The sequence below is a fragment of the Lampetra fluviatilis genome, chromosome 3 (assembly GCF_964198595.1).
Source record: "Lampetra fluviatilis chromosome 3, kcLamFluv1.1, whole genome shotgun sequence".
Classification (NCBI taxonomy): Eukaryota; Metazoa; Chordata; class Hyperoartia; order Petromyzontiformes; family Petromyzontidae; genus Lampetra; species Lampetra fluviatilis.
Window position 1 is genome coordinate 33534015 of NC_136277.1, and position 24667 is coordinate 33558681.

At 45.2% G+C, this 24667-nt stretch overlaps 2 protein-coding genes across 5 annotated transcripts in view; both read left to right on the forward strand.

Moving 5' to 3' along the window:
* Positions 1-6895, forward strand: part of LOC144931054 (lamin-B1-like) — a 33665-nt gene extending 26770 nt beyond the window's left edge. For 2 of the 4 annotated variants that reach the window (XM_078854949.1, XM_078854952.1), the window contains exon 12: positions 3402-6895. In XM_078854949.1, coding sequence (XP_078711075.1) covers positions 3402-3851 — 450 coding nt within the window. In that variant the 3' untranslated portion in view covers positions 3852-6895. The remainder of the gene's footprint in view (positions 1-3401) is intronic. The other 2 variants (XM_078854951.1, XM_078854953.1) reach the window with 1 other exon arrangement.
* An 11790-nt stretch (positions 6896-18685) lies between these two features.
* On the forward strand, positions 18686-24634 carry TIPIN (TIMELESS interacting protein). Its single transcript, XM_078879839.1, has 8 exons — positions 18686-18734; positions 20925-21054; positions 21710-21806; positions 21912-21987; positions 22094-22216; positions 22331-22403; positions 22848-23099; positions 23909-24634. The coding sequence occupies exons 2-8, from the start codon at positions 20970-20972 to the stop codon at positions 24148-24150; spliced, it is 948 nt and encodes a 315-aa protein (XP_078735965.1). The 5' UTR covers positions 18686-18734; positions 20925-20969; the 3' UTR covers positions 24151-24634.
* The last annotated feature ends 33 nt before the right edge of the window (positions 24635-24667 follow it).

Here is a 24667-nt window from a genome sequence, read left to right on the forward strand (position 1 = left end):
CTGAGAGGCGTGCGTACGTGCGAGTGAGCGGGTAGTGCTCGCGCACGCACGCCACTCGCGTATCGCGCGAGCACAAGGCCCTGGGGCCTTCGCGACTCCTCCAGTCGATACCAAAGATTCGTGTCCTCGCATGTTTGAAACATTTGCTTTTTTTAAAAAAAAAACCATGAAAAGTTGGTAGTACAGTAGTAGGCTTCATGCCTCTTAGTGCTTTTCTTTTGTAAGCGGGCCAAGGGTGCTTCTGCAAAGGGCTGCAATTCCCGTCCTCCTCGTTTTCCACCTTCGCCGATGAAGACGGCAGCTGTTTAGTTTTCTTCTCTGCTTGCTATGTCGCATGTTTCTTTTGTTGATGGATCTCCGAGGCTTCTTCGGGTCTTAGCTGCACGCGAGCGGTGCTCGGGGGCAGAAGGAGCATTCGGACAATCGTCCTGTCGAGTTGCTTCAGCCAAAAGCTGGATGTAAAAAAGGAATGCATCCCCTTTTGCTGCTCAAGCGATCTTCCGTCCATATCCAAAATTCGCCCACCCTGCTCAACCCCCACCAAGTTTTAGTCGCTCCTGTGTTGAATTTGGAACACAAACACGGTTAAAGAACGACGCAAACAAAATAAACAAGGGCGCTTACTTCACAAATATGTACTTATGTGCGCGGGGCGGTCTGACACAAGATTGCAGCTTCGTTCATGTGAAAAAAATGTAAAAAATTGTGAGGTCACTAAAATCGTCTGGTGCTTGAGGATCTCACAAAAATGTTATTTGCATACCGTCTCCATGACAACCACCGACCCAAGGTGACTCGTTCAAGCGAATTTAAAGTGTTTTATTTTTCTGTCTAACGCAGCCTGCAACTTGTATTGGACGGCCCTGAACACTGCGGCCTGGGCTACGTCCATGAAGTAGGGGCTTGTTTGGTTTGTTTTGGGTTTCCGTTTTCGCTGTCCGGTTCAGAAAGGTTTTTGAGGTATGTGACATCGCTAGAATTGTGGCGCTCGGATGATGGGCTTGCGATAGTCCACCTCTGCAACTCATCAAGGTGTGAAGGTGGAGAACTCGACACTCAGCAGGAGTAACCACAACTCTACGGTCCGTGTAGAACGTAATCGATAATCTGGGAATATGAACAAGTCGTTTTTGTTACATTTGAACGGTAATTCTTTTTTCCGTAGGGGTGACCGCTTAAGGGGTGATTTCTGGAACTTGATGGGAGGGGGGAAGGGGGGGGGTCTGTGGCTCTCGGAGGTAAAGCTTTTGGTCAGAACGGCTCATTGCGTGTATCGTCGCTTCGTGCCTTTGCGGCGCCGGTCCCACGAGCGTCGGTGCCGCGTTCCATGGCTGTGCCTTGATCGGTTTCCCTCCTTCCATGTCACTTCCTGTCACTTCCTGCCCCCGTCCGGCTCCCTCCCTCGCATCTTCTCAAGTGGTGGTTTAGTTTCTTCACTTTTTGAAAAAAAAAAAGCAATTGGGAAAAGAAAAATGTCGTTTTTGTTTGTTCTCTCTATATATGAATGAGAGGAGTCATGTTTGGGGAAGGAAAAAAATAAAATAATGATGGCATTCATTCATGGTGACCCTAATAAGCCAGCGTCGTGCAAATTCCATGTTCCCATTGCACGGGCCGGCCTTTCGATCCAACACAATTTATAATACGATTTGCATTTACAGAGTCGTGTCTAAAAACGCACCTGCACGTGGAGACGCTGCACAGAGACGAACGTGACTCTCTCATTGCATATATAACGTGTGTACGCATGCACCAACAAGCACACCCACACACACCAGGAGGTTTACGGTTAGTGGGCTATGCTGGAAATGTGCCAACCCTAAGCAGTGTCGCACACACGCGCGCACACACACACGTCCTACAGAGCGCAGTCCCCTTTACCAGGATGTGGCCAATTTGAAGCTAGGGGCTGAGACATCCCCTCTGTCGGGACTTGTCCCCCACTTTTAGCTTGTTTGGCTTTCACCTAAGCTCACCAAACTCTTGTTCTATACAGTGACGGCTTCAAAGGGTTTGCGATATTACCGCGAAATACACCCCTAACCGCTCCCTTGCCAAGGCCCTGCCAAGTCCCCCGTCAGCCGCCCTCGCAGCCCCGGGGCTAAACCGTTCACCAGCCAGATGCCGCTCAAATGCAGCTCTCGCTGCGGTTTCTGGTGTCGCTGTGAATCCGAGACGAGCACAAGCCTGGATTTGATTAAACAATCGCCTGTGGATCTTGCCGCAGGCTCTCTCGTTACGGTGCACCGTGCCGGGTTCGTCCTGTTGCCGGTCTGGTTGTGCGCGCGTATCGCGGTGCCCTGCGCCGACCGCTGCGCCACCGCTCCGCCCCCACCCCCTGGTGCCCACGTGTGTACACGGGAGCCGGCTGGGGCTTGGTGGCACCGCACGCCTCGGCGCTGTCCCACGACCGGAGCGATCGCCCGCGAGGGATTTGCACTCGCACGCATCTCCTAGATGGCCCCGCGGGGAGATGGTCCCGTGTTCGGGAGGCATTTATCCAGCAGTGGAGAGATCCACGGTGGATGACGACGTTCGTGAGCTTAGCGGCCGTGTGCAGTCGGAACGAGACTCGTTCTCCTTGGAATCGCGACACCTCCCACGGTGCTCACGATTTCCCGCCCCCCCCCCCCACCTCCCGCCTCCCCCACCTCCCGCCCCTGGTTGTCGAACTGCATTTTGAGGTACAGTCGCAATCTGATTTGATTCTAATCCACCGTGCAATGTTATCGCATTATAAATCCCAGTGCATTGCTCAAACGAGAACTGGGGACGTCAGCAGCCCTGAGCCATGGTGGAAATGACACATCACCGTGACAGGGGTCAGTCTGTCCATGAGACGATGGTAGTGTTTGATTTTTTTTTATTTACCACCCATTGTCGATCTACTGCTGGGTGACGGTTTCCCCAATCTCATCACCCCATCGGACACGGGGCTCTTTGATCCTACTTCACCACGGCTGGTCAGTGCGGGTTGGTGAATGCGGTTCAGATACCTCTCTCTCTCCATTATTAACCATGGCTGGGAATCGAATTCGGCTCACCGGGTCACAGAGTGCAATGCACGAGCAGCTCGCACCCCCCATGTTGCAGTGCGACTCGGCAATATACCGGCCACAGCAATTCAGAGGTGTGGTCCTTTCCGTGTCAAATTACAAGTATTGCACAGCCGCCGTGCAGACGTCCCTCGCTGGTCTTTCAGCGACGGCGCCGTCCGGTTTGCGCCGTGCAACTCTGGCAAGCGAAAGCTCCCGTCATGTCTGGCGCCAGGCGCGTGTGCGGGGACGGCCAGAGCGGCCCGGCATTCGAGCCGGTGTAGCCCCGTGCTCGCACCGGCGCCGCCAGCACCGACGGCCGCACGGCTTCAAAAACCAAAACCCAGGGTCGTGTCCACGCACCAGCAGGAGGGCGCCGAGCGCGGCGCCGACTCGACAGAGGAGACCATCTCGGAGTACGAACTGCGCTCCCGCACGGTGAAGCACAACACGCCCGGCGGCGGCGACGGCGGCGGCGGTGGCAATTCCTCGTCCCGGTCGAGCCGCGCCGGCTCCGCGACCCGCTCGCAGGCCACCACCGCGAGGGCGTCGGCCGCGAGCCAGTCCGGGTCGGGCGGGCCCAACGAGCCCAGCGAGGCCATCCTCCGTCTCGGCATCTACTCGGCCGGCGTGGGCTCGCCCGAGCCCCGCGGCGGAATTCACATGGGCGGCGAGGCGGCCGTCGCCGCCGTCCGCCTGTCGACGGGGCAGCAGGCGAGCGGCACGAGCGTGAAGAGCATGACGAGCGTGACGACGCAGCGCGTCGAGACGAGCCAGGTGCCGCGAGGCAGCCTCGCCTCGTTCTTGCGCAGATAATGGCTTGCGGTGGCCTTTCTAGAAGGGGGGGTGGGCAGGGGACTCCAACTTGGCTGGGCAGGGAAGATTGGTCCGTAATGGTTGTTGGAGATTCCTGGTAACAATATGGGGGTGGTCATTTGAGGTTTGAACGAATCTGGGGTTTTCGTAAGATTTTGGTAAGTTTCTTTGGATTTGGTCACACCGATGGGCCCGGCGCGACAATTGACAGGTTGGATGTGGGTTCCGCCTCGCAGCCGTCGCAGCTGTTGGTAGGTTTGCGACCGAATGTCACCGGAGAAGCCGACGGTGCTACCGAGCGTCGGTCGGCACCCATTCTCGGCGGTCCTTTCGAGGGAGAAATATTTATGCGGTGTAATTCCAGGACCATTGCTGTAGGGGCTGCAAAGGGACATTATGTCACCTGGCAACCTGTTCTCCGAAGGCACAAATTGGATGTAATTGGTGATTTTTTAAAATGCTAAAATATATTATTGGCAAAACTTTCTATTTTTTTGGAGGGGCGGGGTGGCGGGAATGGAACGTGACAACAACACGTTTGCTCTTAAATTGGTGTGTCCCTCCGCTCTCCCGTTCAATACGGGGATGCCTTATTTACATGTAGTAACATGCCTGTGGAGGTCTAGGTTGACGTTCTTACCTGTGTGTGTGTGTGTTGGGCTTTGCCGTGCAGTGTGCCATCGCATCTCGCGGCAACTGCATGTTCTGTTTTTGAGGTTGTCTAAACGGTTACATTGTGAACACAATGCGCTTATTATATACTTTTGAGTTGAGGGGTGGGGATATGTATACGTATTACAGTGTACACACGGTGTGTCTGCGCGCGTGTTACAACATTGCTTCTGGATTCGTTCCTGAATGAAACGGTTTTGTTCGTTGCATTTTGATTTGTCGGCGTTGCTATGCCCACATTCCTGTGATCGAATGGTGTCTTTGTTGTCAAAATGCTCTTACAAATATCTCGTATGGCTTGGCACTTTCCAGCTTAAGTCCAGTGTATAACGATGCAAAACACGAACCGCCACCACCAACACCTCTGTGCCTCGTCTCGAGAACTCGCTCGCTTTTACGAACTTTGTTTTGCTTGGAAACCTCCCATCCGCCCTTAACCCTGCCCCGCCGTCGGCACGTCCGTGGCGTGGTGGTGTCCTTCGCCGTCTTCCTCCAGTCCCTCAAACTTCTCTTCGGTCCGTGCCCCCCCCCCCCCTCATGACTTCGCCGTGGGCCAGATTCACTCGTTGATGATTAATGTCCAATTTAGTTTTTTTTAATAAATCCATCTTTAGAGAGAGAGAGTCCCCACACAGCTCCGTGTCCCCACGGCCGCTGACAACCCCGGGAGAGGCGCAAATCGGCCCCAGGCGATGTGATTAGGGGTTCATACCCTTTGGGTTTTTTCGATAAAGTGACGTAGGTAAAAATAAAATAAATGAGAAAACAACTAAATTAAATCACAGTGATTTAATTTAGTTGTTTTTCATTTATTTTATTTTTTACATACGTGACTTTACCGAAAAAAACAAAGAGTATGAATCATTGCAGTCACGAAAACTTAAAATCCTGATTCGGGGTTGCCACTGGTCCCTGGATGGTTCTCTCTCGTTTTTGTCTTTCGGTAATCAACCTGTCCTTGGTGAAGCCGTGGATCTTCTCGGGTTGCCCGTCGCATAGACGACAGCAGAGACGACGCCTTACATGGAGTTCTCTTCCATGGAGTTCTCTTCCATCATTGTTGAGATATTTTCCCTATGACTTTTGTTTCACCTCAGACGGTGACAACCCCCCCCCCCCCCCCCTGTATAGATCATGTAATGCGCTAAGTTTTGACCGTTTTGCCAACCTGTAAATCTCTGCCCCGGCTCGCTCCCCTGGACAATGTCCTGCAGCGGCGTGGCTCGCAAGCATGTTGTCACTTGTAAATCGTGCCTCGTGGCAGGCGGCACGCACAGGTGGTGGCTGGCAGCTTCCATCCAAAAACAACAACAATAGCAGCAACAACAACAACAACCACCACCACCATCTCTCGTGTTAGGAAACCCATGCGGCGGATGGCGGGCAAGTTTGCGCGCGTTCGTCGCCGGAGCTGCGGTGAGGCTTCCCGCTCGGAAATATGTAGACACGCTCGCTTTTTGGTGCTTCGGTATGCCATATAAGGGTAATATTTTATCCCACTGAGAATAAAGACACGCGTATATATATAGAATGATGTGTTCGCTTTGCAACACGAGGCGATGGAGGACGGCTGTGGCAGGACCCAGCCTGGTTATTACAGTTTTTGTTGACTGCCTCAGTTTTTTTTTATACCCAGGACAGTGTTTCCAGATCGGAGGTTACTTCTCTCAGTATACTGTAAGATGTATACTGCATTGAGGAAACTGTTATCATTGGCAAGAAGTCCTATTTCGTTTTCAAGGTTCCAGCATTGAGGGTTTATTTTTATCCTCCCCTCCCTCAGCCAGCAACAATACTTGCAAACGTGCCTTGTTTGGTTGATTGGAGAATCATTGTTTTTTTCTAAGTGTCTCTTGGAAATGGAGATGACCCACACACATCTAATTTTCTTGGTACAATCTGGAGGTTTTGTATCCGTTGGTTGCGATTCGAGAGAAATATTTTCTCGACGTTTTGAGAGCAACACGAATGATGGCCTACTCTGAAAATGCCACAGATCCTCAAATCCAACAATTTGCAGTCCACAACGTCGACCCGAGTGGGACCTCTTCTTCTCAGTCCCCTTCATGGTCACCGACCATGACCCCTTCAGGATTTATAGAATCCCCCTCCCCCTCACACCATGCACCCCATTTTGAGTACAACAGGCCTCGAGGTTTTGATTCTCTGGATCTGGCAACACTGGAACGGGGCTTGCGTCCTGAGGTGGAGGCTTTGCCTCACGACTTCCATTCCAAAAGCGTGGCTGATGGTCGCCGTGGGACCACGTTCTCCTCACGCCGCCTCCCTCCGCTTGCTCGGTATTATCCGCTTGGCGCTACAACGATGTTTTTCTTTTTCTGGCAATTAAAATTCTTTCATGTTAACACCAATGCTTTTTGCAAATGTGTTGTGCAAATCTTTTGGTGGCTCTGTACCTGTGGGTTAATCGCATCCTAACAAGACCTTACACGTTTAAAAAAATATATATTTTTTACTCTGCTTTGCTCAGGAAAACTTTACTCTCAAGGCTCATTTTCATGAGGATTCTGCTTGGGATGGTGGGTCCCTAATTTGTTTACATTTTTTCATGAGATAGAAAACTAAAATTCCTAGAAAAAACTTCACCTCAGAAGGGATAACACTTAGAGATGGCAGTGATCTATTTGCCCGACTGCCTTTTAAGGTTGCCTGTTGGCCTGCAAGTTGAGTATCTCGCACATCAATGATCTATTTGTAGTCTACCAACCCTGTCTCAAAGTCACCGGATTATGAGCGCTTTCCACCACCACGCAAGTAAAGCATCCGCTTTCAAATAATTGTACATTAGCAGGCAGTTTGAAGAGCAAACTGAATGTCGGGGTTATGTGAAGGATGAAATGTGTGCCAAAATATCTTGAGTGGTCTTCAACAGCACAGGATCAATCGGAATAATCGCATCCAAGATCTCGGTGAACACCTGGGTATCTCTAAATCTCGATACAATGTGCGCCACCTTCATCGTGGTGGAGAAGTTGGAGGTTTCGAGGGACGAGACTTGTCACCCTGCCAACACCTTCACACTACCAAGTGCACACACACGTGTATGTGTGTGTAGCTTTGTGGACCGGGCTTAGTGGGGAGCGGTAGTGTAGCGGGTAGCGCACTGCCCTATGAACCCGGCCACCCGCGTTTGATTTCCACTCACGGCCAACACCGGTGAAGATTATCTGAACCGGTCCTGGGCCTCCCCTAGGTCGACTCAGCCTCAAATTAGTACGGTGCTCGCCACCCACCCCTTCATAGGTGCTCACTAACAGCACTTGCCCCTACAGTGTGTAGGGGCAAGTGTTAAGGCTACACGGGAGATCTTTGGTTTGAACCGGGCTCAGAACTGATGTCTAATTCTAATCCTTTAATAACAGATTCTACTTTTGTGGACACCCTGTGTTATTGCAGCTCACATGGAATTAAATGGTGAGGAAATTGGCCCGGAGTTAATGATAACATAGGTAAAATATTTTGGCCTACAGAGGTTTTTTTTCTCACGTATCTACAGTAATTACTCTAATCCACAACCTCCCACAGCATACATCTTACAATTAAGGTATTGTGTTGGGTATAGGATTATAGCTCTTTTAGAGGTGTGTTTCGCTATACAATGAAGGTGGTGCCTTTCAAGACTTGTATATAGGTCATGTTTCAAATTAGGTATGTTACGTAGTATTATACAGTAGTTTAATTCTGACACAATTGGTCTCTTCCTGAGTTGTTTCCATTACCGATAGCCATGGTCACAGGCACCATAGTGTAATTAAATACAGGTGAGTGAGTGTGTGGATGAGTGTACACGCGTGAGCCTGTGTGTGCGTGCGAGTGTGTTGGAGCGGTAATGTCGCGGCTAACGCTATGCGCTACGAACCCGGCAAACCCGAGTTCGATTCTAGCTCACGGCCAACGCAAGTGGCGATATCTGAACGGGTCCTGGGCCTCCCCGAGGTCGGCTCGGCCTCAAATGAGTACCTGGGACCTGCTGCGGTGTGTAAACATCACTCGCATCCCGTGCCAGCCTTCACAGGTGCTCGCTAACAGCACTTTCCGCAACAATCTGTTAAAGCAGGGGTCCCCAACCCCCTGTACCGGTCCGTGGCCTGCTAAGGACCGGGCCGCACAGCAGGCAGGAGGTGAGCGGTGAGTCCGCGCCTCTTTCCCGCACTGCGCACTTGTATCAGTCACAATGTTGGTAAGCCCACAAGCTGCTAACCCTAGTAGCCAAAATTAGTAAAAAAGACAAACGTAGCTGGAGAGCTTCTTTGAAGAGGGGGAAAGACCCAATGATGACCCCCCTCCTGCCACGGTCCATGAAAAAATTGTCTTCCACGAAACCGGTCCCTGGTGCCAAAAAGGTTGGGGACCGCAATAGTTAAAGGATATACGTGGGATCTTTGTCTTGTGTGTGAGTTTAATCATACAGGATTGTGTGAGCTCACAGATCCTGAACACAGTCCCATCAGTGAGCTACTCCGTCAAGCAAAGTTGTATTGGCTGGGTCACGTCGCCAACATGCCCAGCCACCGCATGCCCAAGCAGCCTCTGTTCGGCCGGATAGAGGGGGCTAAACTGGCACGACACAGGCTAGAGCACAGATTGACTGATGTGGTACAGAAGGATGTGGAGCTGAGTGGACTTGCCGATGACTGGAACCAGCAGTGTCAAGATCGGCCTCTGTGGAGGAGGTTCGTGAAGGTTTGAGGGCAGAGAGGAGCGACGCGCACAACAACGAGCAGAGCCCCGGGCGGGTGTCTGTGAGAAAGAGCTTGGTAGCTCATCGGATTCCTCCAGTACAAATACATATTCTGATCCTGGGTAAAGCGCAAAGAGTTGGCACATTGGGGAGCACATTTGGTGCAACTGCCAGTCATGTCAGTCAACGCATGGCATCTGGGTCTGCTGCGTGACCGCCTGCAGCGGGCCATAGACACTTCACTTGGCCTCACAGTGCACCTAGCCTGGCACAAGCGCCGTGTTGAAGTCACCGCTACTTAGTGGCGAACGGCGGCTGTTGTGCGCGTCAGTTGAGAGAGTGTGGAGAACAAGGGGTGCAACGGCGTAGTGCAGCAGCCTCTCAGTAATTAAAGTTGTGACTGTTGGCTGTGTTGCGTATCCCGAGCTGAAACTCGAATCTGATCCTGGCCTCGGCTTCTCCTAAGTCAGCTTGGCCTAAATTAGCACCATGTGTGGCGGTGGAAAGGCAGAAACAAGGCAGTGGCTAGGCGTGGGCATGCGGCCCGAGCCACACCCTTCTGCCTTTAATAAGTTCTCACTAACACCACTTGGCCCTAGAGTTTGTTAAGGCTATACAGGGGATCTTTGTGTGTATCTGTGTGTTTGTGTGTTTTGAGGCGGAGGGTCGAAGCTCACAACCACGAGCAGGGCGCCGGGCGGATAAAACACGACGAGGTGGGAGAGTTGGTGCGACTGGCAGTCGCCCCGGAAAGTTGACTCAAAACTCGTGGCCCTGTTCCATGCCTTCCTGCCAGCGAACCTTCACCACTTCGCGTGGTCTCAATGTGCACCTAGCCTGGCACAGGCGCCGCGGTGAAGAATCCAACACTTAGTGGTGAATTGCGTCTGCTGCTGCTGCTACTATGGTCTTATTAGTTGTATGCTGAAAATAAGAAGAATCGAAAAAATGAATGCACGGCCAAAAATACACTGTGGAACATTCCAGTGGAAACTTCTTGGAAGTGGTGTTTGACATCAGCGCAACTTGACGGGTGCCTACAACAACACGACGCCAGCCCTGTCTGCCACGTGCTACCAGTTGCTTGAATAATTCTTTTGTTTAATCACGTCTGGGGTAAATCGAATCCAGATTTATAGATGGACCCCCCCTCCCCAGCCTCCTCCAGTCTTCTGGGAACCACAGACTTAAACGCTCATCTTGCTCCGGAATATAGGATCATTAACTCTAAAAAGGGTTGTCGATCTGAGTCCCATCTGCGATGAAGTACAGTTGCCTCGAATGCCACCGTAGTTGAGGTTATGGTGAGTTAAAATACTAACTAATAAGAACACCGTACTGTCGATTAGATTGAATGACTTTTTTTTTTATTATACTTTAACAGCCAATTAAAATGATCCTCAGAATAAATGAAATCTTTTTTTTTACAAAACCAAAATTTGTCTTCTTCGTTTCTTGATGCAAATAACTTATCACTTGATTGTTTTCATAAGATAAAAAGTAATACCACTTAGTAACGATTCACAAATAACGGTGGAGTAAAATTGCACATTAGCCACTTGTGAGGCTCTTTACATGCCACTTGGCGAAACGGCAGGCAGATCCTCAACCTCTTGCGCGTACGACATTCTTGTGGGTGGAAGCCTTTGTGGGGAGTGGGTGGCAGCCCGCCCACACACACACACGCACCCATCCACACTCCCACGGACGCGCGCATGAACACACACAGACACGCGTGTACACACAATGCGTGTAAATGCACGCAGGCAACCACACTCCGCCGATCTCAGCAGGGGCAGCTCGGCTATGGGGTATTCTGGAACACCCAGTTATGGACGATTTTATCTTACAACTGGTAAAAACAGAAAATTACATTCTAAAAAATGCAACTGCACTCATACACTCACTTTCGTTTTTGCTTCCCGCGGCTGTCAAAATGACATTCTGTACATCATCCCCGAGAATTGTATTTTAAGTTGGAATAAGTAGTTAAAATAACCCGCAACCAAATTGGCTGCAAATGTATGATTCCGTTAAAAATTGAATTATTTCACAGTGTAACTCATTTCACTTGAGGTATGCATATTTCATAAGCTATTGTTGACAGTGAGAGTTGAGCCGTCTCTTCGGGTTAATGTCTCAGAATCTGGGGGAATTCGATGAGCTATAAAGCTCTTTCTCACAGGCCTCCAAAATTGTCACAACGTCGAGCCATTGTGGCAATTTTACAAATCAATTTCAAGTCAGAAATGCCACCTGAATGTGATTCCCTGAGCAAACAAACCTGACCCACGAGCCAGAAAAAAGTTTCCTCCGGCGGCACGTTAATAAATTCCATACAGTGCTCCACGGCGTTGCCTGCATTCCCCCTGCTGCAATTGTGGTTATGGCAAGGTTGTCCTCCAGTGGCCACTCAAAGCCATTCAAGAATGACAGAAAAAGCCTCCTGGCATTATCGTGTCAAAATTCAAAACCTGCTCGAATACTTTGTCCACCCACCCCCTCATCTGTCTCTGTCCTCACGACCCTTTTCTTAACGTGTATCGTGTGTAATCGTACACGGGAGGGCATTCGTCGCTTTGCAAGTTTCGTTTCCTTGGTGATTGTGTCGCCTTTGTAGTCGGCAAGCTCGCTACCAAGTCAAGGGTTAGATTCCTACCAAGATGACGGACTGATTTATCGCGTGACTGTGTTAAAAAAAGTGTTCTCTTTGCTCGAAACTTCCACAGGAGACACTGTGACACAAGACACACTTTGCAAGAATACAATCAATTTTAACTTTACAAAACACCAAACGGTAGAACAAACTAATCACATCTCGGCAGTTAGACAAATAACGTCCCTCAATGGATGTCACCTGGTTCCATAATACACTTAAATTGGCTACACTCAGCAAAGTTACAAACTGACATCTTGGCTTCATTTGGAGGCCTCCTTCCCATGCCTGGGAAGAACATCTTGTGCGTAATAGCTATTTTGATGCTAGGTCACGTTTTTGTTACACCCTCTCCCTTTTTAACTCTGTCCTGGACAAGTATCATGCCTTCCTGGGCACAAACGTTTAGTGAGGAAGAGACGAACTTTACGGTACGGCATCGGCACAGCCATTTGTGGACACAAAAACAATTTGGAGCAACTGCCCTGGAAACCAAATGAAGTGGCCAACCGCGTGAAGATTCTAAAGAAAAGAACAAAACAAGAATAACACGTAAATTTGCCACGAATGGTTGGACATATAACACTTGTCAACAAAAAAAAACATTTTTTTCTGGCCTAGACTTTTGCAGCTGTTTTAGACTAATTTCAGTGTGCTGATTCCAAATCTGATCTCAGATTTGCTCTATCACATCTCATTTTTATGCTATAGGCATACCCCATTTTCATTGATTTTACCCAAAATTAACTCTGTCACTTAAGATTGCAAGTTGTTGCGAGTCAGTGACTGCTTTAGTGTTAAAATATGGTGCTGTATTTTTAGGAAAGTGTGTTTATAATATAATTTTATGTAGTTTTTATTGAAAATGTAATATTTTATATCTCAAAAACCTGATGTGAAAGACAAAAACTGATGCCAGATTTGGAATCAGCACCCCAAAATTACTTTAAACCATTGGAATACCTTATGCCAGAAAAAGTGTGTTGACCAGTGTAATTTGTGTTTGTTAACAATGTTGCAGTCTTTGTAACGAATGCACATGTGTTGTACTATTCTGCACAGTCTTGATTTGAAGCTTTCGTGACTGCAGGAATTAATACTCTTTGGATATTTCGGTGAAGTCACGTAGATAGAAAAATTGCTAATTGATCACGACGTTTCGATAGCAACACAAGCCATCGTCTTCAGGTGAAACATTACAGATGGCTTGTGTTGCTATCGAAACGTCGTGATCTACTAGCTATTTTTCTATCTACGTGACTTTACCGAAAGAACCAAAGAGTGTTCTGCACAGTGTAAGTAATATCTGGATGTTTTAAAAGTACATGCCGTAGACCAAATGCTTGACCGATTGTATTTTTACTCGAATTATTGCAAACAGAAGAATTCTTTCCACGTCTTTAGCTTTCTTTGGATACTTTTAGAACGGTTGAAAATATATTGCCAACGAATTCAATTTGAAAGAAAGAGGAGAGGCCGGTGGGTGAGTCATGAGCCAAAAGCACCTCGTGAGGGCCCCGTGCCTCCACGTCTTTTTATGTGCGAACAGGAAAGGGCCCCACATTGTCTTGGTAACGGAGCAGGCAGACTATAAGATGCAAACATTGCCATGTGTTCGTTCTCATGGTGACCGGCTGGCCGGAACGGAAACCCGCCGCCTCATGTGAGCAGAACCTTCACTTGAGGCCACCCTGTCAATCTGGCATGCACGACATTTTCAACATTTTTTTAAATCTGCGTTTTGCTGCAAGACGACACGTTCTTTAAATTACCTGGTTTGTGATGGGGGTTTAGAGACTTAACATTGTGCCCCTTTTGAAAATGTCCACAAGGTATTTTTTTACGGGAAAGAATGTTTATTTATCTTGTAACCCATTGGATATATTCTCCCTGGAGTATCAGTGTGTTTTTTGGCTGTGCCTGATTTTCTAAAATGGTCTACTGTATTTTACTGCCCATGTTCCAATTCTGTACCGGCCTTTGAAGAGCTTTCTATTCCATGAGAAGTCAGGATGCGTGAATGAGGCTATGAAAGCCAAATGAAAAATATTGCTGCCTGCAGAAATTCCATCAGCATATCCAAGCATATTGTATAATTCACTCAGCTTGAACACACACAAACAAAACTTAGTGAAGTGAAATGCATCAAGCGAGTGGAATAGTATGCAATGTATAAAGGCTAATTGTATGAAATGTAAACTCCATTACACGTGAAATATATAATTATACGGCAGTTCCATAATAAACTTTTGCATTGCTCCGATTCAAAGCACATGAATAGCACATGCACATGTTGGCAGATTCATGTCAAACATTTGCTAAAAGTAGTCGGTGGTTATTTTGTGCCGCGTGTTAACGAAAAGCTAATTGTCAAGATATAAATTAATCCAGAGGGGGCCTCGTGGTGGAGAAGTCAGAGCACTGAGCCAACACATTTGATACCCTAGGTTTCAATCCGGGCATACACCCACGATAAAAACAAGTCGATGGTCTCACCCTGGTCACCAGTGACGGCACATACAAAAACTAGTGCACGAAAACATTTGTCAATTAATTTGCATCATTCCAGCTCTGAGACTTAAAATATGTGGTTTGATTTGTGTCCATCCCCCCCCACCTCCGGTTAGCACGGTTGGCTACGTACCTCAACATACATACAAGCCGAACAACATTTGCAAGAGAATAAGAGGTGTGTCCGTAGTGCAGATAGAGGCCTGTTGGAGCGACCGTGGAAGAAACGCTGTGACGTAATTCTTCAGTGGCCATTCTCTGTCACCACTGATGCACTGCGAGCTGCAGAGGAACAAATGTATATTTGGCTCGCTCACTCATACCCCCCTGAAGATCTGCCAGCTAAGTCAAAGCACCACCTCGGCCCTCTCAGCATTGTGGTCGCTACACAAAAAATGTAAAGAGCCACATCAAACTTTCTTTGAGGCTCTAGGACCAAACATATTTGGGGGGGGGGGTTGTTATTATTAAACCCAGATTCAAACGAAATTACAATTATATATTCTTAGGTTTTTTCGGTAAATTATGGGTATATTTTTTTATTATTAATATTCAATTTCCATTTTCTGTATGTTTTGAGTAAGTTGAACAAGTTCAGATTATGGACCTTTTCCAATTTTCTATTACTTGTTTACTGGGTTCGATGTCCTGACTGGTATTGGCCAAACATCCCAATGTTTACAGGGTTATCCGCAACTTTCTCAACCTGGATTATACACAGCAACATCGCCCTCCGCTGTGTAAACTTGAAAGGACCCTTCTAAAAAAGAGTTGCGACTCCGTGAAGCTTTCCTGGGTAAAGAAGAGTACATAAAATTAGGCTGGAATAAAAAAAACTGCAGTAATTTCAAACGACTGTCTTGTTACAATATACTGTAATCACGAACATAAACACAACCACACTATTTTTACATGCCTCATAATATCGTAAAAAGTCTTTGGAGATTCGATCGGTTTTTAAAATCCAAACGGTGTTTGTACTGTGTAAGTAACCTTTTGGTGGTGCCCTTTTTCAAATTATTAAGTTATAATAGTTTTTATATGACTAGTGACTGCATACGTTAATACACATTGTAAAATAATTAGTGATTATGGTATCATTATATTCCAGTTCTTTTAAGGTCACCCTATTGACCCATCCATCTCAAGATCTGTCCATGGTGTGGTCTTGTGGCTTGTTACTTTAATTCCTTGTGTGTCATAAATACCAGGGTTCCTGCTGTGCACCTTTGCTAAATTACAACCAGGCATTAAAATACCCTTTATTAGGACTCTCATTAGACGGTGAGTGTAAATCTGAAAGGAGAGATTTTTACGATTTTCCTCGGAAGGTTTTACCATAAACATTATATAAGCGTCGCTTTTGTAATAAATCGGCTCCGTTGCCTGCTCCAGGTGTGAGGAATGCAAATCGCATTTCGTGGGTGGGCTGAGGCGGTTGGGTGGATTTACTGGGTTCGAACCCGGGCAAGCCCAACGTTGCATGACTACTGGGATGCAATTAAACCGGGTTTTCAAGTGTAGCGAATTGATGACTGCACAATACAAAAAACACACTTGCATGTTTGTTTTGCACTCGATTTGGAGAAATCCCAGCTTTGGAATTCACTATCATGTGACAATTTCGCAGCAGTTCTTGCAGGAAAGTACACCCATCTATTATGTAAAATATAAAAAGATGTATTTTGAGTCCTGTGAAGAATCCCTTTTGTGGACCATTTTCTAACAAATATGGGTGCACTTACTGCTCTGTGAGAATGCATGCTTTGTCTTTTGGCATGATTTCAATCAAGCTATTGGAATACAAACGATATGTTTTAATCTCTTGGTTGAGCTAATATTTACATGGGAGTCCACAAAATAAATAAAATATTGATAGCATATAAAACTAAGTGGAGTGGTGGAATAGTGGCTAGTCTGCGTTGTAAACTCATTAACCAGAGTTGAATTCCCGGCTACGGCTAAAATCAAGGGTGAGTGACATTTGAACCGCGGTCCTTGGGTTCCTCTTTCATCAGCCCGCACTGACCAGGGTGGTGAAGTATTTTCAAGCAACTCCCATGGCCAATACCGAGGCCTTAATATCCAGATTGGCAAAGGCCTGTAAATGTGGCCCAGATGTCTTGTGACACCTCCCCCCCCCCCTCCCATTTAATTCTCTAAAACTTAGCAGTTTTAAAGTAATGTTTATTTGAAACAGAAGTGAATATGCAAAGGAACAAAAATGTTAGGGATCAATTAATTGGGGGGTTACAAGACATCTGAACCACCTTGTATATTATCATATAAAATAATGACATAAGCAGATCAATGTAAAATAGAATAATTTTTTAAACAAAGAATATCACTTCCTTGGGATGCGCCGTTAGTCTTCTTTTACCTATAAAAACGTAAAATTATTGTGTGCAGGATGCAGTATTCCTCCAACTACACGATTAAACTTCGTTTTCATCACCGTTAAATCTCAAGGGTTATTCTTTCAACGTCAGTACACGGCTGTGTTTGTTAATGTGCTTCATTTTGTCAATAAAAGTGACGGTGGCGGCAATGCATTGTGGACTCACAAGAGGGCGATGCCCACCCACCTGTCTTCACTATCTGAGGCAATGTTCAAAGTAAATTTTGATTTAAAGCTTTCGTGACTGCAGCGATTCATATTCTTGGTTCTTTCGGTAAAGTCACGTAAAAGGGAAATAATAAAATAATATAAATATAAAACTATAATAATTCTCACGACGTTTCGACTGCAACACAAGCAATCATCATCAGGTGTGAAATCCACAGCAAGAATTTGTTCTTATTTTCGTGAGAATTTTTATTGTTTTATATTTATATTATTTTATTATTTCCCTTCTACGTGACTTTACCGAAAGAACCAAGAATATAATGTCCAAAGTAATTAAAAGTAAAAATTCTGAATTTATTGAATGCCTAAAATAGGTTGGAAGCATTTTAAAAGCAACTGTTTCTGGAAATATTAACACTGGTATCCAGATTCGTGAAATTATAAAAGAAATGGGAAACGTCTCTAATTTTGGCCTTTATTTTAAGGACTTAAGCGCTGATATTTAACCACCTTTGGAAGCAGTTAAGCTAAGAGATGGCAGCAATACCTCAAGCACCAGTGGGCCAGTTGCATGAAATATTCCCATTAGTCCGTGTGTAAGTTATTTGCAAAGTAAATTTTTCATTGAAGGTTTGTACAACCAAGCACAGAACCAGATTTTCCTAAAGTTTGTTGCGATCTAATTCAACAATGTCCCTTTATTTAGCCAATAAGGCATCGCTGTGTCTTTAGACACTTTTAGAAAAGGGTCCTGCAGGGAGATTCTCGGCTAACTTTACGATAAGCCATCGGTTGAGTCAATTCGGCCTTGATTTGTTTAATGTGTGCCTCATAGTGCCACTTTCACAGCTGTCCCAGCGATATTTCGCCTGCAGAATGTATACAATTCTATTTTTGGGAGGTAGGTGTTGGTGACAGAGCTATTGTCAGACAGTTGACTGGTGACAAAAAATACTTTCAATCGCCAGAATCTATCCACTGCTGGATGGTGAAGGCCTCCCGAAGCCATGGGCGTCTCTCGCGGTCCTGCAATGTCACAATCCATGGAATACGAGCTGATTTTTAGCGCACAATCTCCTCGGTGTTGTGTTTTACGAGACGTGTTCACTCGTTTGGTTGGCATTCCATTGTGAGGCTCTACCACTGCCCAGTGAAGATGGTGCCAAGGGTGGCCCAACGTTTGCACGTTTACTGGGTTGGCCATCAACATCCCCTTCTCCTTGGATCACTTTACACTAAAGGACTGAGGAAACTTTATCCGGTTGAATGAATAATGAATGCATTCACACTGTACGGATGTTTATTTGCCTTAATGGTTTTATTTTATGGACAATGACAATTTTGACTCGAGTTGTTTGATGTAACCGAGCTCTTGTTTGTGGATATTTGTGGTTTTATAGCCGTCATTCCCCTCAGACTTTACGTTTAAGAACTCTTATGTAAGTCCGCCCCCTACAGCCCACACGTGGCGATATGGAATCGACATCCATCTTAATAATCGGTTAGCGATTCCAACATCTATTTAAAAAATCGATTCCCTCAGCTCGACACAATGCAATCTAAATCGACTTTTGGAATCTATGACGACTTCTGGAATCGATTCGCGTCCATGAAATCGGAAAACACTTGCGGGTTCCCGCCAAAACCACCGTCCAATAAGATTGCGCGTTTCCAACTCTCTGATGACGTCACAACCCGCTGATTGGCTAAGGACTATGGTGTCATACTGGAGGTTTTACCTTCTGTGGTGACTTTTACATCCAATGAAGGCGTAAGGTAAGAACACGGTTTCTGTGTTACTTATTCAACAATGTTACGTATTTTATTTAAAATTCATTTCAAAATATCAATGTATTTAACCACCCTAAGTTCTAAGGCGTTGAATCGTTAAAAACAATCAAAGACTGTATTGTGAGGTAAATAGATGCAGCGTGCGTTTGAATAAGATCCATATTTTATTCCCAAGTTGCGTTAATGTTTAATTGCATTCAAGTTAACTGTTGGAAGTAGGTATAATGCCCAAACCAGCGTGGTACAAATGTTGTATTCATATAACAGCCCCGACTCTTTCTATACGGCAACCACTGTTGGTTTCCTACCAACGTAGTACCGTACGCAGGTAACTACTTTATCCACCCCACCGTGATTGTGGGCTCGGTAGATTTTATCCCCTCGCCGAAGTTTGAGCTGGCGCGTTGCTTTCACTCGGGACCCCAACTGCAGTGCAGTTAGTAATAATTATCATAATTTACTGATTTTATAATTCATAAATAATTAGATTTTTAAGTTGTCATTTTGTCTCACATTTTTTTGTTTGCTTGGCCTTCCCCCCCAGTTTTATCCAAATTGTGCTATCAGCGTCGTGTCACAGAACGAACAATCCATTCCGAAATCTCTCGGATCAATGCAACTCCCCCTTGTAGCGAACTGGCCCGCGCAAGCGGAGAGCGTAGAACTACTTCTGAGAGCGCTTCAAGTGAACTCTGATGATACACAGTAGGGGTCGGCACTCTCCAACTTGCCCTGCCGTCGAGAGTAATGTGGTTTGCTTGACAATTAGAGCAATGTTTACAAGATTCAAAGCTGGATTTTGGTTAAATGCACAATCTGATTACATTTGTGATGGGCTTTTGTACAGCCATTGGTGAGACGATCAACTCGGTTACTTCTGCACATGTTTATCTTACAATTTTATCAGCATAATCTTGTTTTCATTTGAAAGTAGTCTTGAAAACCTAGATAAAACTAGGTAACCCAAGTTGTCTCAATGCCCATTTAAACAATAAATCACTTGGGACTCCTATCATAGTTCGAATTCTGTACAGTAATTTATTCCCACAAATATCTCCACTATGAACAGAATTCGATCACTTTATTCACTGGTTACAAGCGCTTGTATTTGTTATACAGTATACGTGTGGTATTTGTTTGCTGTTTTGCGCCTTGGGTTACCGTAGCCGATGTGTCTGATTTGAAACTAGAAGTACGTCTTTTTACAGTTACATGTCATCACACGGTGCTTAAAAGTATGCAGCCACGGGTCCGATTAGTCATTATGATAAAATCTAAGAACTGCGTACACAGCACTATGGGGTGGTTCAATAAAATCTTGCTTACTTATGGATAAAACAGCATGCATGGTTCGGTTGATAGACCACTGCACTCCTAATCTCGGGGTCATCCATTCACCTTTGGTCAGGGCCACCTCAGCGCATCATGTCTCTGAAGTCGATACAAATAAGCACTACTTTGTGGGGAGTCATCATAACTTGTTGCGAATAGGCTCTGCCATAAAACTGGAATTTCTACTACTGCCTTAACAGTCATATAAACACTTAAAGTATAAAATGTATGAAATATATTTGGTGCATCAAAATAATGCACAAAACATATCTCGTGTGAAATTAGGTGAATTTTTTGTACAAATTATTAATTGTGCTCACATTCTAATGTTACTTATACATAACTGGGTGGTGCAAAACTAGTAATTATATGATCTATGTTAGTTTTGATTGGTTGAAAGGTTACAGCTTAAGATAGGTTTTGAAAAGTGACTTGTTTTAAGGAGTATTTTGCCTGTGGGATCAAATCAGAGTACCAGGAGAAAGTCTACCATGCATAGGATGAGGATACAAGTCGCCAGTCCTCGCACATGCGGCCACAAACCCACTTTTTATCATGGCTTCTCTTGGTCACCTCGTGGCCCAGTGGATTTGGGGGTCTCACAAATATATATAATCCTACAACCCATGCCTCCAATGCGCTTGATTTACAGGCATGCGTCACCATGGGTTTAACCCATTTTCATCACTACCGTGACCCTGCCCTGCACATTACCGAGATTACTCTAGAGTTCTCACCTGGTTAAACAAAATAAACTATATTCAGTGCTGCCACGTATAACCAAACCCTTTGCTTGAGCACTGAAATACATGCTATCAGCCCCATGACTGTCTTAATCCACAGAGCTGAGTCTTCAAAGCAGGAACTCCTCACTCACCACGCGTCGTCATGGAACTGTTTGACGATTCGGACGAGGATCGGGTCCGTGCGCCTCCCGACGACGGTGACCCTGATCGGCGGGAAAACTTTGGAGGTCTGAGACTCAGCAGAGGCCAATGAGCACTAGCATTCATTATTCAACTAAGTATTTTGAGTGCAATTTACATATTGGTAAAGGGAAATCTAAACTTGGTTGGGTTGCCCTGTCTTGGTAGGGCCAATGGAAAACAGCAATGACATGGTCATTCCACTCGGTTTAATGTCCCGCCACCAACTTTTGAATTGTACCCTTTATCATGAACTGATGAAGTTCATATACCCTTCATTCACACTCTCATGGTATCTGTTACACATCTCTACTTACGGAGTAATTCATTCGCTTTTATTCACAACTTGTGACTGCTGCTCCTGTAGAGGAAGTATCTTGAGGTTCTAGCATTTGAACACTTGTGAATGTTGATTTGCAAGTAGATGTTTCTGGTTACAAGGTGCAATTATGGGAAATTATTCTAAAATAGGATTTCAGAAACTCAATTAATGAAATTATATGGATTGAACTCAAGTGCACTTTAACTGAAGTAGTCTTGAAAGTGTTCTTGTAAAATGTAGCCTTGGGCTCATTGTTTCCCTCAAGATGCAGTTTTATAATATCTAAAAATAATTATGCGGATTAGACATTTAAAACAATCTATCGCTTGATGGAACTCTTCTGTTAAGTTGCATGTCCTGAAGTTTGTCTTGTCATTCAGATGAGGCGGAGCTTCAGAACCACTCTCAAGCCGAAGGCAAGCCAGTATCTGTTAAGAAAATCGTGAAAAGGCCTCGGCTCAAACTAGATGCCCAGCGGTGAGTACAAGATGCTGCTGTATTTTTTATTTTTCAGTTTTAGGAAAACAATGCTTTAAACGTATGAGATAAAGAAACGTTATTAATATAATACATTTTCCTTAGACTGTCATCAGAGAGGGGTCTCCCTGCTTTAAGAAAAACATTTGAAAATGTAAAGTTTAAAGGTAAAGGGCATGAGGTAAGCTTATTTTATTACTTATGATTTAATATTTATTTTTAATAGTAATTTAAATTAATGAATTGATGCATTGTAACATGCATTCATAATGCTGGGTATGCTGCAGGTGGAAGACCTGAAATTGATCATGAAAAACATGGAGCACTGGGCTCACCGCCTCTTCCCTAAGATGCCGTTTGATGACATCATCGACAAAATGGAGGTCCTGGGGTCGAAACGAGAGGTGCAGGTGCGGAAAAGATGTTTAAAAATTTTTTACAGAAATTTTGCCGTCTTGAAATGTATTTTTATTTCACATCTATTGTACGAAGTTTGGTCTTATTTTGTGGCCTGTCATTTGCAGAACTGCCTCAAGAAGATCCGGTTAGATATTCCAGTGTTTGATGAAGACTACAGGACAATTGACCATGATAATGGTAACCAGCCACTATCTTCTGTTTGGAAATATTTACAGTTATATCTAAAGTTGCAATTTGCTTTGCATTCAGTGAATTACAGTGAAGACAATGATACATTCGGACAGTTATATTGTAATCGTTGCCCGCGATGGTTTCTGCACCATTCTCTATTGTATAAAACGGTTGGTTACCAAAATGTGTACTAATCTTGTTGCTGCATCCGCTAGTGGGCAACTGGGATTGTAGTTGCTAATCCGCTCAGAGTTTATGCGATACCCAAGGTTGGGTACCCCTTAGTATAGACCACTGTCCATGAAACATCCATTTCAACAGTTTTCATTGGTTCGTCAGAACCTCACTATTGCAGGTGACCTTTTTAAAAACCAGAGTGTAACCTAATACAACTAAAGTAACCTGAAGGCGAGACCTGATATAAACAAATCATTTTTTTGTGATCTGCAGACGACGCAGAACGGGAAAGGCTCAACAACAGCTTGGACGGCAGTGGGCAGCCAATTTTCTCGGTTGGCACACCAAGAACTGGACCCATGAGCATCAACACTCCAGCGCCCATGAGCAGCACTCCAGCGCCACAGCTCACCGATGAGCAGCGCGAAAGGATCGAGCGGAACCGTCGCCTCGCCATGGAGCGTCGCATCGCCAAGCTGCAGAGTGAGGATGTGCCGATCACATCCTCACAGTCGCAGGAAAAAGGTAAATCGGTTCTTTGAGTGTCTTGTGGAAGATGAACAAATCCCAATGCTCGGTTCTGCAAACATTTGTTGACTTGTCGTCGTAGTCCATTAACCAGAAAATTTTCCACCAGTTATATAGATTTAAAAAAACGATGCTATTCTCTTAAATAACTCATGCCATTTGGGGGCAAAACTCAAATTCATACACATAGACCAGCTATGTAGTTTCCTGTGCTAGTATATACAAACTACTTCATAGCAAATTTTGTTAGGATCTGCCAGATCTACGCAATCTACAAATCTCTAATTCTGGATTATAGGCACATGCCACTACATCTGGAAAAAAGTGCTCTCCTGTATAATGGGGCTGCAACTCATTTACATACAAGATGTGATTTAAAAAGTACCAGAACCAGACCCAGTTAACCCACAAAATAGATAAGCAGACAATATGCCAAACGTTATAGCCAAGGACCCTCCTAAAGAGAGGGTAATGTCTGGCAATCCACCAGACTTGTAAAAATTGGTCTGGAGTTTGCCTGCAGTGCATCCATGCTGCTGAAATTGTACTCTCAGAAGGCTGTGGGACTGATGAGTTGTGTAAAACATTTTTGTTGGACTGAGATGATGGTGACATTCTCTGCTTGTATTTTGTACTTGTATTTTCTATGATGCTAATTATTATTCTCAGTTAACCCACTGGTTAGCTGGTGGACTTATTTTGGTTTACTTTACAGATATTAGGTTAATAATTCATCAGAGCAGTAAATTTTTAATTTTGCGTGTATTTGTGAAGTTATTCTCCCGCATATTTGTCTTTCTGTTCAGAATCTCCGAGCTTGGAAGATGAAAGGGATCAAAGTGTAACGGATGAAAAAGAATGTGGCGATGACGTCGTTTTAGGAGCCACTCAGGATACGGACATGGACTGGATCGATGCGGATTTTGCTGTTCCACAAACGGCTGAAGCAGCACAAGGCCTCTGCACCGACGAACTTGTGACCCAAAACCTTGTAGCAGAAGGGGCACCTGCTGATGGTAGTGAACCCCAACCAAAGGATCAACCTTAACAGCACCAAAGTTACAGAGAGTAGTCAGGCAGGAGTTAAGTGTAATTTCTATTGGCACAGCGTACTTGTTTTATGTCGTGGCATCATGAACACTTCATCAACTAAATCAGTTGTAATATCAGCCCGTTCCAACTGTAATGGCCACAGCACAAGCTACTCACTCCAAATAAATGAGGCATTTTATGTCCATTCTACGATCTATGTGGTAGGCAACTGATAGGCAGCATTTGGTTGGTGCGCAACAGTACATTTCACATTTGGAGGTTAAACCTGCCAAACACAACTTTCTTCTTGCAGGAGGCACATTCTTGACTTTGTTATTTGTAATGGCATATAGGGCTGATGACCGTAAAACAGGTCTGGCTGTAATATTGTAATTAGGATAACAAGGCTGTGCTGTGTTGATGACCCCCATCACATACAAAACCAGTACATCAATTTGCTTTGATGCTTTTAAGGTTCAGTTTTGTGTAGCAATGTGTTTTGAAACTTACATTTGAAATTTTCCAATAAAAGT

Excerpts from the sequence above, each read along its gene's own strand:
- TIPIN (XM_078879839.1), top strand. The coding sequence starts at position 20,970 with ATGGAACTGTTTGACGATTCGGACGAGGATCGGGTCCGTGCGCCTCCC. Across the intron at positions 21,807-21,911 it reads CTCAAACTAGATGCCCAGCG|ACTGTCATCAGAGAGGGGTC; the intron begins GTGAGTACAAGA and ends CATTTTCCTTAG. Across the intron at positions 21,988-22,093 it reads TTAAAGGTAAAGGGCATGAG|GTGGAAGACCTGAAATTGAT; the intron begins GTAAGCTTATTT and ends GGTATGCTGCAG.